The sequence below is a fragment of the Diaphorina citri genome, unplaced genomic scaffold (genome assembly GCF_000475195.1).
Source record: "Diaphorina citri unplaced genomic scaffold, Diaci psyllid genome assembly version 1.1 scaffold512, whole genome shotgun sequence".
NCBI lineage: Eukaryota > Metazoa > Arthropoda > Insecta > Hemiptera > Psyllidae > Diaphorina > Diaphorina citri.
The window spans coordinates 35,332-49,957 of NW_007377946.1; the positions used below are offsets into that span (position 1 = coordinate 35,332).

General features: G+C 38.6%; 2 protein-coding genes and 1 long non-coding RNA gene across 4 annotated transcripts in view; 1 reads left to right on the forward strand and 2 right to left on the reverse strand.

Moving 5' to 3' along the window:
* Positions 1-1,034: 1,034 nt before the first annotated feature.
* On the reverse strand, positions 1,035-4,633 carry LOC103509588 (anoctamin-5-like). Its single transcript, XM_008474212.3, has 3 exons — positions 3,196-4,633; positions 2,422-2,782; positions 1,035-1,633 (listed from the first exon to the last, which is right to left on the reverse strand). Exons 1-3 carry the CDS (start codon positions 4,627-4,629, stop codon positions 1,152-1,154), a joined length of 2,277 nt encoding a protein of 758 aa, XP_008472434.1. The 5' UTR covers positions 4,630-4,633; the 3' UTR covers positions 1,035-1,151.
* Positions 4,634-8,068: 3,435 nt separating this feature from the next.
* Positions 8,069-14,626, forward strand: part of LOC103509589 (serine/threonine-protein kinase 3) — a 16,296-nt gene continuing 9,738 nt past the window's right edge. For both annotated transcript variants that reach the window (XM_026823877.1, XM_026823876.1), the window contains exons 1-3: positions 8,069-8,245; positions 8,735-9,069; positions 10,051-10,154. In XM_026823877.1, coding sequence (XP_026679678.1) covers positions 8,213-8,245; positions 8,735-9,069; positions 10,051-10,154 — 472 coding nt within the window. In that variant the 5' untranslated portion in view covers positions 8,069-8,212. The remainder of the gene's footprint in view (positions 8,246-8,734; positions 9,070-10,050; positions 10,155-14,626) is intronic.
* Positions 12,724-14,250, reverse strand: LOC113467619. Its single transcript, XR_003391632.1, has 2 exons — positions 14,039-14,250; positions 12,724-12,904 (listed from the first exon to the last, which is right to left on the reverse strand). It is a non-coding gene; the product is annotated as an uncharacterized LOC113467619 (long non-coding RNA).

Below are 14,626 nucleotides of genomic sequence, written 5' to 3' on the forward strand. Positions count from 1 at the left end.
TGTATTAATTCTTTTCTTTGCCATTTCCCAATTTCATTTGGGGTTGGCATTTCCCTCTTTTCATTTGTATTGATTGATGAGTAAAGGATACTAATGTTAGTTTCATGGTCAAGGCCTTATTTATTAATCAACTGCTCTGTACTTCTTGCTTTTCACTCCTTTGTGATTCTTGTGCTAATTTACTATTTCAGATGGCAGACAGCATATCATCATCTCAGCTTCATGATATCTGCATATGTGAGGAGAACACTTCTCGGCGCGTAGATCGTAACGAAACACAGATGACCATTGTGATTCTCAGCTTCATGATATCTGCATATGTGAGGAGAACACTTCTCGGCGCGTAGATCGTAACGAAACACAGATGACCATTGTGATTGACTCATTCAGTTCACTGAGTAGTCCACTAAAAAGAGTACCTTCTTGTTTACTCTTTTCACATATCTAGATTATCTAGTTGAAAGTTGGAAGTCCTAATTATATTGGTTCTTTATATTTTTAAATATTCCATTTTTCCTATTAAATTTGTATTTTCTTTTATATGAGTTTATTATGCCTGGTTATCGTATTATATTTGGTATGTAGTACCTAGGTACAGTTAGTGAAAACTATTCTTGGAAGAATGTTCAATAAGACTGGTACAAATGTGTGGACAAATTATTGTGTGTGCACTAGGCTTAGGGCACCTACAATCTTTAGTTTTTAATCTGTGTGCTAAGTAGGTACCTATGTAAAAGTGCTAAAAAAATAAATGAAAAAAAAGGAGATTTTTGTTCTTAAGAAATAACACAATGGGTGTTCTCTAATTAGGTGCTGAATCAACTAAGTATGTTAATTAATTGTTATGTATTTGTTTGGATTGCAGGTACCTTAAAAAGGAAAGGAAATCTAAACATTTGATGTCAAAGTTTAATCAGACTCCAAATTCACCAGTACCTATACCAACTAATTAGTAATCAGCATTAATGGGTGTTCTCTAATTAGGTGCTGAATCAACCAAGTATGTTAATTAATTGTTATGTATTTGTTTGGATTGCAGGTACCTTAAATAGGAAAGGAAATCTAAACATTTGATGTCAAAGTTTAATCAGACTCCAAATTCACCAGTACCTATACCAACTAATTAGTAATCAGCATTGTACCTGTTATATTCAATGAACTCCAAACTCTGAATCACCAACCATTCCCTTCCCAGTGTCATTACACAGGTTTGAATGAGTAGAAAGAACTCTACTGTGTTTCACAATGAGGACTTGGGTTGTTCTCGATTGGTTGACTACTTTGTCACATCCGGGCTTGACATAAGTTCTGGACTCGAACCTGCCAAACCGCGCCACGAAACATATAGGGTCCGTCTTCAGAATGAGAAAGATCAGCCGAAACGGGCACCGATAGGCAGGCAGCGCTTGAATCTGCATCGTGTGAAGCGCGACATAGGACATTTTGTCGTTCGGGTACTTTTCCCCGTAGCCCACGATCGTACACGAGGGTTCCCGGTGTTGCGCCTGGCAATCTTCGTAGAACTTCGTGAAGGAGACGGGACTCAGGGGAATAGGAGCGAGGGTGGGCAGGAGGGGAAAGTGGAGGGAGGACATGATCAGGGACAGGTCGTTGCGGATTTTGTAGATGTATTCTGCGGGACATCGGGACAGAGTGAATATGGTTTTGGTTAAAGTCGAACATGATTATGCATATATTATAGTAGGCACGTAGGTAGGTAATGGATAAAAAGTATGGATATCTCAGAGTAATAAAAACATGGAGATTAAAGTGCCAGGCCATTTGGCGAGGTCAGGAGGTAGTACGCTACGACATTACAAGTTCTGTGTCTGCCTAGTAAGCGTCCAGTTGCGGGTTGCATTCCCACCCGGGTAAACTTTTTCCTAAACAGATAAGGCTCGTTTTCAGAACAGCTGGTCTCCTATAATGTGCTCCTCCTCTCTTAAGGTGTGTCGTAGGTACGTAGGTAGGTAATGGATAAGAAGTATGGATATCTCGGAGTAATAAAAACATGGAGATTAAAGTGCCAGGCCATTTGGCGAGGTAAGGAGGTATAGTACGCCACTACATTACAAGTTCTGTGTCTGCCTAGTAAGCGTCCAGTTGCGGGTAGCATTCCCGCCCGGGTAAACTTTTTCCTAAACAGATAAGGCTCGTTTTCAGAACAGCTGGTCTCCTATAATGTGCTCCTCCTCTCTTAAGGTGTGTCCACACATGGTCGACGGCCGACGATCGATGTGGATCGACGGCTGGTCGACAATGTCCACACCACACCTTATTTTGGGACGATAAGACCTCCTCTGATACAGTTCCGTCTGCTTTACCCAAAACGCAATTTTTGTCTTTGGGTAAACCCTTTGTTCGCGAAATAAACCCTTTGTTCCCACCGTTTCGACCCTATCCCTCCGCTCAGCCGCTCACCAGGATGAATATGGACCTTCCGCGCGGGGCTCGTATAGTAGAAGTCGGGCGAGCTCTGGTTGTTGTTCAAATAGTGGGCGCGGATTTCCGTCAAATCTGGCGGCAAGGTGCGGACCGTGAACTCGTTGCGGCCCGACACAACGAAACAGTGGGCCGCCGATAGAATCCAGTGGGGAGTGATGAGAGAGCCCGTGCATATGCGAACCTGGTGAGGGTAAAGAGAACCAGCATAAAATTGCGTTTCACGAAGGTTGATGAGATCTGCATTCTTCTCAGTTTCTGACAGATCATCACTAAGTCCAGTAGTGATCATGAACACGTTGTAAAGTTTCCAGAAGTATGGAATGAACATTTCTACGATGTTAATTGCGTCAAAAGTCTTTCGTAGCGGGCGGGCTGGCATATATTCGTTCTTCTTTTTTATGGGTTTCACGTCACTGTATAACTTAAACACTACAAAGGTTTTTAGTGACGGCAGCTTTACCCTCCATTCGATGATAACACCAGCTTTATCCCATTAACCTCACCCAGTCTGAGAAGGGCCTGGAGCACGCGATTGCTCAAATGGTCATCCGTTCCCATACCAACGTTGATGTAATTATTCAGAAGCCACGGCAATGAAAAAGAAAGTTTCTTTTTGCGTTTAACCTAACCCTATAATAACACTAATCACTGATGCTCATTGTGACAGCTCCTCTTTGTAGCCATTGACGTGACTTCTGAACAAGTACCCCAATCGGGCTGTCTGGGTGTAGGTATTTTTACCGCTACGATGCTATTGAACGTCTGTTGCCCGACCATGATGACAGCAAGTTGAATAGAAAGCTCCATGAAGCAGCCACCGGGGGAACATTCTTCCTGTCGGAGATTAAACACCCTTGTGTACTTGGCTGGATAGCCAATGAACTTCCCCTTGAGGAAAGCGATGTAGAAAATACTAGTGTAGTAATTGACAAATTGGAACAGGTAGATCTTGATTGCTAGAGATTCATCAAATTCAGTCTGGGTTCTGAGATACTCGAATTCCGTCATGTAAGTTGCTAACCTCGCGTATACAAGATTCAATATTTGGATGCACACTAAATTGATACATGCCGCAGTAAAAGGGATAATGACGATGCCATAAGAGTTCATCCAGTCTGCTTTATGACTCAGGCTAAGTGTAGCATAGAGAGACATCCGATACAGAACAACACCAACTACAGTAGCCAATGCACACATGATCAGAATAAGAACGACAGAGAAACTCAAAATCCGAGTGGGCCACCTGATCCAAAATGGCGCGCGAGGTTCTTCAGTTCCGGTAATAATGTTCATAATGGTTTTCGTCCTTTTCAAATGACTCAATCTAGCGAGATAGCTTGGTCTGGGATGTTCCGCTTCCAATGTAAAGTGTGTCAAACCCCATCGGTGCGTAATAGCGGCGGAGTAACGTTTCCAAGATTCTAAGAATAACACTGCCCATATGGACATTAAAAAGGCAAATATCACAGAGAAAGTATTATCAAATAAGTACGTGACGCGGGCAGACTTGCAAGTATCACTAAGCTTCCAATAATCACACGTCCGATCACACAGGGGACACATAATGATATTCAACGTCTTGTTACAAATATCTCGACTCAAACTATCATTGTTCAACGTGAAGACGCCATACAGAAACACGGTAAGTCCAAGAATAGAAGCTGGTATTAGCATATGTGTGTAAAATCCTAGCCACACAAAGTAGAAAGCACATTTGACTCCTAAATATTCTTTGATTTGGTCTGCAGGTTGGTTTTTAATCCAGTTCCTCAGATGTGCCCATTCTTTATACAAGCTATACCTCAAGCTCTTCTCAGGATCACCGGTCGCCCAGTCCCCATCATGAAGAGGATAGGCTGCTTTGTAGATGCCATCCTCGATCAGTCTTTGAATGCCTACGTTTGCTAAGTCTTTATTGTTTGCTGTAAAACTTTGGCGGGATAGAATAAAGTCAATGATTAAACTGCGCGAGGGCGGACTTAGAAAGTCACTATTCTCTTCGTCAAACAGGTAATGTTTGGCTTTGGTGTATTGGGCTGTCAATGGTAACTTCTTCATAGGCATGTTAGCGGGCTCAATAGCAATACACAACTTTATGAACAATACGACAAAGTTGGCTGCTTCGGAGAGGATATTGAACTTCTTCGTGCTACCATCGGTATCATCATAACTTTTCATGGGCATTCTCAGCTTCGCCTTGTTTTTAACATATTTCCATAAAAAAAAAGTTGCACGAGCTAAGATGGGGTGAGGAGGGTTGTAAATCAAAATAGGTGCAAAACTTCATCTGAGCACTCGTCACAAATCCACTACTTTTAAGAAATGCCTCCACAGCGAAAGCTCAATGTTGCGGGGTCCACGACTACATTGTAATAAAACCTCATTTTGTTCTGAACTCAGTGATGTTCATTTTAACAAGCTACGACAAGTTATAACAAAGTTATGGGCAAATCAAAACCGTCAGGTAACTCTAGACCACCCTGTATATTCTATTCTATTCTGTTCTATTATTCAGAACGCGCGGCCCCCGACCATTCTGGCGCAGTTGATTGCGGAGGCGCGGGAGATTCGGGAAACCCCTACAATAAAGTTCATTAGTTTTTTCCCCCAGCTGGTTGGTACTTCAAAAGTACCTACATACCTATGAAGGTAGCTAGGTATGTACTTAGTTAGTTAGAAAATAATGTCATCATTTGCCTTCTGCCTTTTCAAAAAGTACTTAAACCTACCTCAAAAGAAATCTAATTTGGGGAAAATTTAGCTAAAGTACCTTGGTAGATATGAATACTGATTGGAACACAGTTGAAATGTCTTGTGAACTTTTAAAAACGTGTATCTATCTACCCATGTATTTGATTTATTTCAGTAGGTACCTGTTCTTATCAGAGGTCAAAGTCTTGAGTCAAAAGGATGTCCAGACATACTTTAGAGTTAGAGCTTTAGACTCAAGATTACAAACATTTCAAGGTGTGTAACTTTATAAAATTTCTCATAAAACTCTTCATTTCATAACCCTGACCAATAAGCTGGCTGGCGCCAAGATGCAGGCGGTAATGTTTCTTTATTTATTATTTTTTCTCCTCGAATGAGGCGTTTTAACATTGCAAAATCAGGTCGTTCACGCCGGCTTAAATTCATTTACTTCAATAATATATCTACAGAGGATTTTTTAAGAGGGTTATAAAAAAGGTTGTTTTACAGCCGTACTTATTTCGTAGCAATGAAACAACAGCTCTCTCTATCAAACCTCTTTTTTTTTAAAGAGGTTTGACAGAGGGAACTGTAACTGCTATGGTCTTATCGTCCCGAAATCGAAGAGAGAAGGAAGACCGGATAGGAGAAAGCCAGCCGTTCCGAGAACGAACATTCGTTCTCAGAAAATCCGCCCCGGGCGGGAATCGAACCCGCGGCCTAGCGCTTTCAAGGCAGACGCACTACCAACTAAGCTAACTAGGCTGGCTCTTATAAGTAAGTAAATTGCGAACTTTTTGAGCTTTTTCAAAGATTTGGCGTCATTAAATATGGAAAACGAAATTGGAACGACATCGAGAGGGAGCAGAGATACAATGATCGAAATTGGTGGAGAGGCTTCCTACATCGACCCGTCCCATGATGGAATCTTATCTGAGGTCAAAGTCTTGAGTCAAAAGGATGTCCAGACACACTTTAGAGTTAGAGCTTTAGACTCAAGATTACAAACATTTCAAGGTGTGTAACTTTATAAAATTTCTCATAAAACTCTTCATTTCATTCATGTCTGCCTATATGTACTTTTGTAGGTACCTACTTGAAATTACTAAAAAAAAACTCCATTATCTACATAAATAGATACAATAAAATTATATGAAATAGGTACCTACTTGGCTATACCTACCTAACTACCTATGTATATGGTAGTAAAAATAACGTACAAAATAAGCACATTGGTTTTACTGTTTACTTTCAAAAATATAAACAAAAACGAGTAGGTAACTACCTAGATAAGAACACTCATACAAGACCATTAGTGTAATTTCTAAAAATAGATATTGCACAAAATAACCCATAAGCAGTACACACAAAACATGTCCATTGAGCACTGTACTTTGCTATGGCATAGGTGAAAAGAGTAAACAGAATATTAGGTGGGTAACTATGATTTTCATTGCTAAACAATGAATGCTGTATCCTAGAATGGAAGAAACCCTTGGGGCTTATAAGTACATATGTATCTATTAGAATAATTTTCTACTAGGGTAAGTAAACTGTAGAAACAAGATTAATAACTTGAAAGCAGCAACAGCTACAACAGAGGATTATTCCACATCAAATCAAACCCAGGAAATCAAACCTGGGTCTCCCTATTGCAAGGCAAGCACAGTGACCACTACACCATGAGAGCTGACAATATACCTAAGACCTTCTCACTTTACATATTGTACTTGGCAAAGCCCTTGGGGCTTTTAATTACATATTAGATAAATTTTCTACTAGGGTAAACTGTAGAAACAAGATTAATAACTTGAAAGCAGCAACAGTTACAACAGAGGAGTATTCCTCATAGAATCCAACCTGGGAAATCAAACCTTGGTCTCCCAATTGCAAGGCAAGCACAGTGACCACTACACCATGAGAGCTGACAATATACCTAAGACCTTCTCACTTTACATATTGTACTTGGCAAAGTTATGATAGAATTTTTACAGAGGAATCCTTTAAAAACCTTGCAAAATACAGTTTGCTTTCAGAGCTGAGTTAAAACACCTCAGATTATTTCAACAAGTTAATTCTTAGAAGGTACTGATTTCTGATTAATCAAAAGATAATCTGACTTATATTAGGTACCTATGGTTAACATACATCATGGATGAATCATTCAACCAAGTCTCATGCCTGGAATCTCTGGATAGGACCCAACTTTACGAACACACTGTCCTCTTTATAGAGGACTTGGGGAACAATTTTTTTTGCCCATTTTATAAGCCATCAAAACTTATTGAATATGAAGAGTCTAAAGGTTGTAGGTATGCAGGTATTTGATTAAAATAAAAATTACCTGAGTTCAAAAGTTCTTATTGAAGGCCATGTCTTCTGTTCATAGCATGGTTGGTGTTTCTTCCTGAACGATTTTACTAATTTGCATACACTTAAAAACACCCCGTACTATTTACTCAATGAGAAAATTATAACGCGAGTTAAATTAACTATAAATTTATAACTCACAATAAAACACCTCTTCTAAACACTTCTCAGTTCCTTCTTTTCTTTATTTCTTTCGCTGATTGTGGGATTTGGTCCGATTTGGATTAGGATTCGGTCCGAAATCCAAAAAAGATGATAATCCGTTATCACGAATCCTACATGTTTACATTTCTGGGAGCTTCGGGTGAACTCGTTCATGTTCGTGTTCGGCCAAAAATGTCCTGACAATACAGGGTGTTTCAAAAACTTGGACATTTTATTGCCGGCTTTTGAGCTGACCCCAAGGCTGACTCATAAAATATTTATCTCATGGATATTGACATTTTAGACAAGGGCAGAAACAAATTGAGCTACAATATCTAGATTATTCCATTATTAAATTAAATAGGTAGGTACCTATTAATATTTTTTTCTTTTTTTTTTTTAAACAGTGCCAAAGTCCTACAGAAAAGGATTTTTTCTAATTAATTATTTAAATAACTCTTGAATAATGTCTTTTCCAAGCCTTTATTGCTCCTTTCTTGTGAGATTATTGTGAAAGACTCCTTTTGTGACATATCAGGGTAGTACAATTCTCGAGTGGTGAATGATACTCGGTCCTTTGTCCCACAACTCAGAGGTAAGGATTCCATCTCCAAATCAGTAGATATCAGATCCTGCAAGGCCCAGCCAGAGCCCAAAATAATATAAATTGATGAAAAACAGGTTTCGTACTAAACACCAATGGTCCCTTTTTATAACCCATGCAGATTGCTGTAACTTGGTCTAGGGAAGGGTTGTGTCGGGCAACAGTTGAAATAAGTTCCATGAAAGGTTCTATCTTTGATGGACCTTGAATACTTGTCCAATAAGTTATTAAATCTCTTGTGCTGTAGCCCTCTCCAGAAAGTTGGAACTGAAAACCTATCAAGAAGTTCTGTATTAATTCTTTTCTTTGCCATTTCCCAATTTCATTTGGGGTTGGCATTCCCCTCTTTTCATTTGTATTGATTGATGAGTAAAGGATAATAATGTTAGTTTCATGGTCAAGGCCTTATTTAATAATCAACTGCTCTGTACTTCTTGCTTTTCACTCCTTTGTGATTCTTGTGCTAATTTACTATTTCAGATGGCAGACAGCATATCATCAAAAAGTGAACTCCAAAAACTCTCGGAGGAAAGTCTTGCCCGACAGCCTGAAGAAGTTTTTGACGTTCTCTGTAAGCTTGGTGAAGGGAGTTATGGAAGTGTATACAAAGCACTGCACAAAGAGTCGGGCCAAGTGTTGGCCATCAAACAAGTACCTGTTGATACAGATCTGCAAGAGATAATCAAAGAAATTTCAATCATGCAACAATGTGATAGTCCTTATGTGGTCAAATATTACGGGAGTTATTTCAAAAACACAGATCTGTGGATTGTCATGGAGTACTGTGGTGCGGGCAGTGTGTCAGATATTATGAGGTAAGAATTTTCAATTAAATTTATTTGTACATAGGTATTTATAAAAACGATAAAAATATATGACATGTTCCGTCCAAACATTGTAATAGAAAGTAAAACTATAAACCCCCGCCTCATTCACAGGTTTCTCTCTCAAAGTTTGGCTAAACATGGTAATAGAAAGGAAAACCATAATTCCCCCCTTTATTCGCAGGTTTCCCCAGGCGGCAACATCCCCCCCGGACCGCCAGGGGCGCCGAGCGGCGGCGGCTTCTGTGATTTCGAGTTCCTCAAAGGTATTTATACACAATCATATGTGGTACAAAACTACAAACTAAGAGAATGAGTGGCAAGGCATTTAACAGGCTATTCCTTTTTTTTCCCAAGTGGTTTAACACCTAAGGAATTGTAATAATCAAGATCTAATTTTTCCAAAAATTGAAGACAGAAAGAGGACAGGATGGGCAAAGGCAAGCTGTTCCATGGACAAATATTGCGATCTGAGAATCAACCACAGAAAAACATAGTAATTTAAGATTACAAGCCAAACACCTCGTCAAATCTGTTTCCAGCTCGGAAGGTCCCCTCCACACTTGCCCCATTCCCACGCTGGACGGCCAAGCCAATCCTTTTGTAGAGGAAGGATTTTGCCTTCACGTACATTGTAATAATCAAGATCTAATTTTTCCAAAAATTGAAGACAGAAAGAGGACAGGATGGGCAAAGGCAAGCTGTTCCATGGACAAATAAATTTTGTCCCAAGTAGAGATCAAACCTGCAATTTAGCACACTTTGGGACCCTTGGTCCCTACACCTAAACATCTAGGTGGACTTTTTGTGTATATGTGTGGTCCAATCTAACCACATGGTAAGCATTTAAAATACCAACTTCTTATTTAATCTAGGTGGACTTTTTGTGTATATGTGTGGTCCAATCTAACCACATGGTAAGCATTTAAAATACCAACTTCTTATTTACCTTCATATTCTTCTGTATTTCAGACTGAGAAAGAAAACATTGAGTGAAGATGAAATCGCTACGATACTCTGTGATACACTCAAGGGTTTGGAGTATTTACATTTGAGACGGAAAATCCATAGGGACATCAAAGCAGGCTCGGGAACCCTCGTGTACGATCGTGGGCTACGGGGAAAAGTACCCGAACGACAAAATGTCCTATGTCGCGCTTCACACGATGCAGATTCTATTTGAAGATTCGATCATGTACGGTGGAGCAGAGGTCTTGTCCCCCAATGTGTTCCCGTTTGCGGTTTTCCTGTTGACGTTCCAACCGGATGCGATTGATTTGATGAAGTCAGCCACCGGCGCCACCGGACCCAGAATTTCCGTTGATATTCCACGAAAACGAGCATCAGGCAAAATTGAATTTTTGATTTGTGGTGTATTTCGTTCTCGGAATGGCTGACTTTCTCCTATCCTGTCTCTTGGGGGAAAACATATATTTGTGATGTGTTTCAGGCGGTAATTTACCAATTTAGTTCGGACACCTATTACAAAACAGTTCTTGGGACAATCGTGGCTAAAGCCAGGTATACACACTCGGGACCCTGCCTGTGGGCTAGGCCCTAAACTACGTCTTTCATTTGTAAATTTGTACGTATGTATCATTAAATTAAATAAACATTAAATAAATCAGTACCTAGATAAATAAAAATGTATGTTTTTCTTCCCCAGAATACATATTTCAAAGAACAAAATCTCGTAATAACGTTCACGAGACATTCAAGAACATCGAAATTATTTTTAGAATGCATGCAGATTCTTTCTTTTCATTATGTGCTGGTAATAAACTTATCTGAACCGATGTAAATTCGCTGACATATTACGTTGAACAAGTTTTGGCAAACAATTAGCTGGGTAAATGAAAAAAATCCCTCCCGTGTGATGATAAAATTAAAATTGTTCTGATATTTCTACAACTTCTCTATTGTGTAGGTATGTCAAAGTAAAAAGTAGATGTATCCATATTACATAATCAAAAGGTTCATAATAATATGATGCGTGGTCAAATCTGAATATTATAGAATCACACTGGAAGCTTTTTTTACTTTCTATTACCCTTACGTATAGGGAACCTATACAAGGTAATGAGAAAGTATTGCAATCGGTCCAAATTTTCAAAATGCAACAACTTCTCTATTGTGTAGGTATGTCAAAGTAAAAAGTTAGATGTATCCATATTCTATAAACAAAAGGTTCATAATTATGATGGGTGGTCAAATCTGAATATTATAGAATCACACTGAAAGCTAAAATTATAAAAGAAGAAAAAAGTACAAAGCCAAAAAATTAAATCATCACCAACATATTTTAAAAATTTATTAGACAAGGCAGATTGTAGGTTTTTGACAAAACCTTGGACATATAGGTATCTTATTCAGAATTCAGATAGGTAGTACATTCATTTTGTGAATATACCTACTTATGAAGGTATTAAGGCAAGTTACAGAAAAAAGAAGTAAAAAGCTGTTCTTTACATGGCTGTATTTATGTATGCAGATAAATATTAGAACATCCAAGACAAAAATACAAAAAAATCTAATACAAATTCGACTAGTCGTAGTCATAAGAAATCACTACTTTCAAAGAACTTTTCTGGTGGGAAAGATCTTACAAATTGGCCTTTGATTACAAATTGGGTTTATGTATGACATGTTAAAAGAAAAGAAGATCAAGCTTGACCCATAGTATCGCTCCCCATTCTCCTTTGTTATGAGGAAGTTGTGAAACTTGGGTTCCCTGCAGTGCTTCTGTGTACGGAACTGCAGACCATTGGGGAGAAGAAGATCAGGCTTGATCCATAGTAGCGCTCCCCATTCTCCTTTGTTATGAGGAAGTTGTGAAACTTGGGTTCCCTGCAGTGCTTCTGTGTACGGAACTGCAGACCATTGGGGAGCGACAGCATACACACTGCATTTGAATCAAATGGATGAGATGTCACGCTGTCTGGAAAATGCTGAAGGACTTTACACTTGTAGGATTGTTCGAGTGGGGCACACTGGAATGTCTCACTACCCGACACATTGTTAGGTTCGAGTCCAGAACTTATGTCAAGCCCGGATGTGACAAAGTAGTCAACCAATCGAGAACAACCCAAGTCCTCACCACGCTGTCTGGAAAATGCTGAAGGACTTTACACTTGTAGGATTGTTCGAGTGGAGCACACTGGAATGTCTCACTACTCGACACATTGTTAGGTTCGAGTCCAGAACTTATGTCAAGCCCGGATGTGACAAAGTAGTCAACCAATCGAGAACAACCCAAGTCCTCATTGTGAAACACAGTGGAGTTCTTTCTACTCATTCAAACCTGTGTGATGACACTGGGAAGGGAATAGTTGGTGATTCAGAGTTTGGAGTTCATTGAATATAACAGGTACAATGCTGATTACTAATTAGTTGGTACTTAGGTACTGGTGAATTTGGAGTCTGATTAAACTTTGACATCAAATGTTTAGATTTCCTTTCATTTTTAAGGTACCTGCAATCCAAACAAATACATAACAATTAATTAACATACTTAGTTGATTCAGCACCTAATTAGAGAACACCCATTGTTTTCTGACAGATCATCACTAAGTCCAGTAGTGATCATGAACACGTTGTAAAGTTTCCAGAAGTATGGAATGAACATTTCTACGATGCTTAATCTTCTGGAACTCGATTTTGAATCTTAGATACTGCTGATGCAACTTTTGGTCCAAATTATTTGAAGCCGAGTTGTCACCCTTGATTCAAGTGTTAGCTCCGATAGTAACTACTCGTAGCAACAGATTGTGTACTTTTGGCACTTTGAATGAAAAATTCTAGGTGGGTCTAACAAATCTTGCAGCACCTGAAACAGAGAATTTAGAAAATAAATAAATAAGCGAGTTGGTTAAATATTTTACACATTTCATAATCATTACAAACGAACTAAAAATAAATAAATAAAAACACACAAAAACGAACAAAGATTAGTTAATAATGGGTACCCTACCTAGCTATAACTACAAAGGTCTGTAGTTCTGTACCTACTTGTGAGTACCGGAATTTGAGGCCGTGGTTATGAACAGGGCCATCGTAGGCCATCGTCGGCCTTTTTGCGTGTAAAATTGGCGGGAAATTCGAATTTTTGATTTTTTTCCGCAACTTGTACAATCTGAATTCATGTTTTACTTTTTATCTTTAGTTTGCACGTTTATATTATACTTTTCATTTATATTACTTGGCAAAGTTATGATGGAATTTTTACAGAGGAATCCTTTAAAAACCTTGCAAAATACAGTTTGCTTTCAGAGCTGAGTTAAAACACCTCAGATTATTTCAACAAGTTAATTCTTAGAAGGTACTGATTTCTGATTAATCAAAAGATAATCTGACTTATATTAGGTACCTATGGTTAACATACATCATGGATGAATCATTCAACCAAGTCTCATGCCTGGAATCTCTGGATAGGACCCAACTTTACGAACACACTGTCCTCTTTATAGAGGACTTGGGGAACAATTTTTTTTGCCCATTTTATAAGCCATCAAAACTTATTGAATATGAAGAGTCTAAAGGTTGTAGGTATGCAGGTATTTGATTAAAATAAAAATTACCTGAGTTCAAAAGTTCTTATTGAAGGCCATGTCTTCTGTTCATAGCATGGTTGGTGTTTCTTCCTGAACGATTTTACTAATTTGCATACACTTAAAAACACCCCGTACTATTTACTACTGATTTCTGATTAATTAAAAGATAATCTGACTTACATTAGGTATACCTAATATGGTTAACAGACATCATGGATGAATCATTCAACTAAGTCTCGTAGGTACCCAGAATCTCTGAATAGGACCCAACTTTACGAACACACTGTCCTCTTTATAGAGGACTTGGGGAACAATTTTTTTGCCCATTTTATAAGCCATCAAAACTTATTGAATAGGAAGAGGCTAAAGGTTGTAGGTATGCAGGTAGGTATTTTATTAAAAAAAATTACCTGAGTTCAAAAGTTCTTATTGAAGGCCTGAATGTCTTCTGTTCATAGCATGGTTGGTGTTTCTTCCTGAACGATTTTACTAATTTGCATACACTTAAAAACACCCCGTACTATTTACTCAATGAGAAAATTTATAACGCGAGTTAAATGAACTATAAATTTATTTAACTCACAATAAAACACCTCTTCTAAACACTTCTCAGTTCCTTCTTTTCTTTATTTCTTTCGCTGATTGTGGGATTTGGTCCGATTTGGATTAGGATTCGGTCCGAAATCCAAAAAAGATGATAATCCGTTATCACGAATCCTACATGTTTACATTTCTGGGAGCTTCGGGTGAACTCGTTCATGTTCGTGTTCGGCCAAAAATGTCCTGACAATACAGGGTGTTTCAAAAACTTGGACATTTTATTGCCGGCTTTTGAGCTGACCCCAAGGCTGACTCATAAAATATTTATCTCATGGATATTGACATTTTAGACAAGGGCAGAAACAAATTGAGCTACAATATCTAGATTATTCCATTATTAAATTAAATAGGTAGGTACCTATTAATATTTTTTTCTTTTTTTTTTTTAAACAGTGCCA

Bases quoted from the DNA above. Each gene is read 5' to 3' on its own strand.
- LOC103509588 (XM_008474212.3), bottom strand. From the start codon at position 4,629: ATGCCCATGAAAAGTTATGATGATACCGATGGTAGCACGAAGAAGTTC. The intron at 2,783-3,195 runs ATCGTAGCGGTA...GACGCAATTAAC, and splicing joins GGCAACAGACGTTCAATAGC to ATCGTAGAAATGTTCATTCC. The intron at 1,634-2,421 runs GTGAGCGGCTGA...GATGTCCCGCAG, and splicing joins GAAGGTCCATATTCATCCTG to AATACATCTACAAAATCCGC.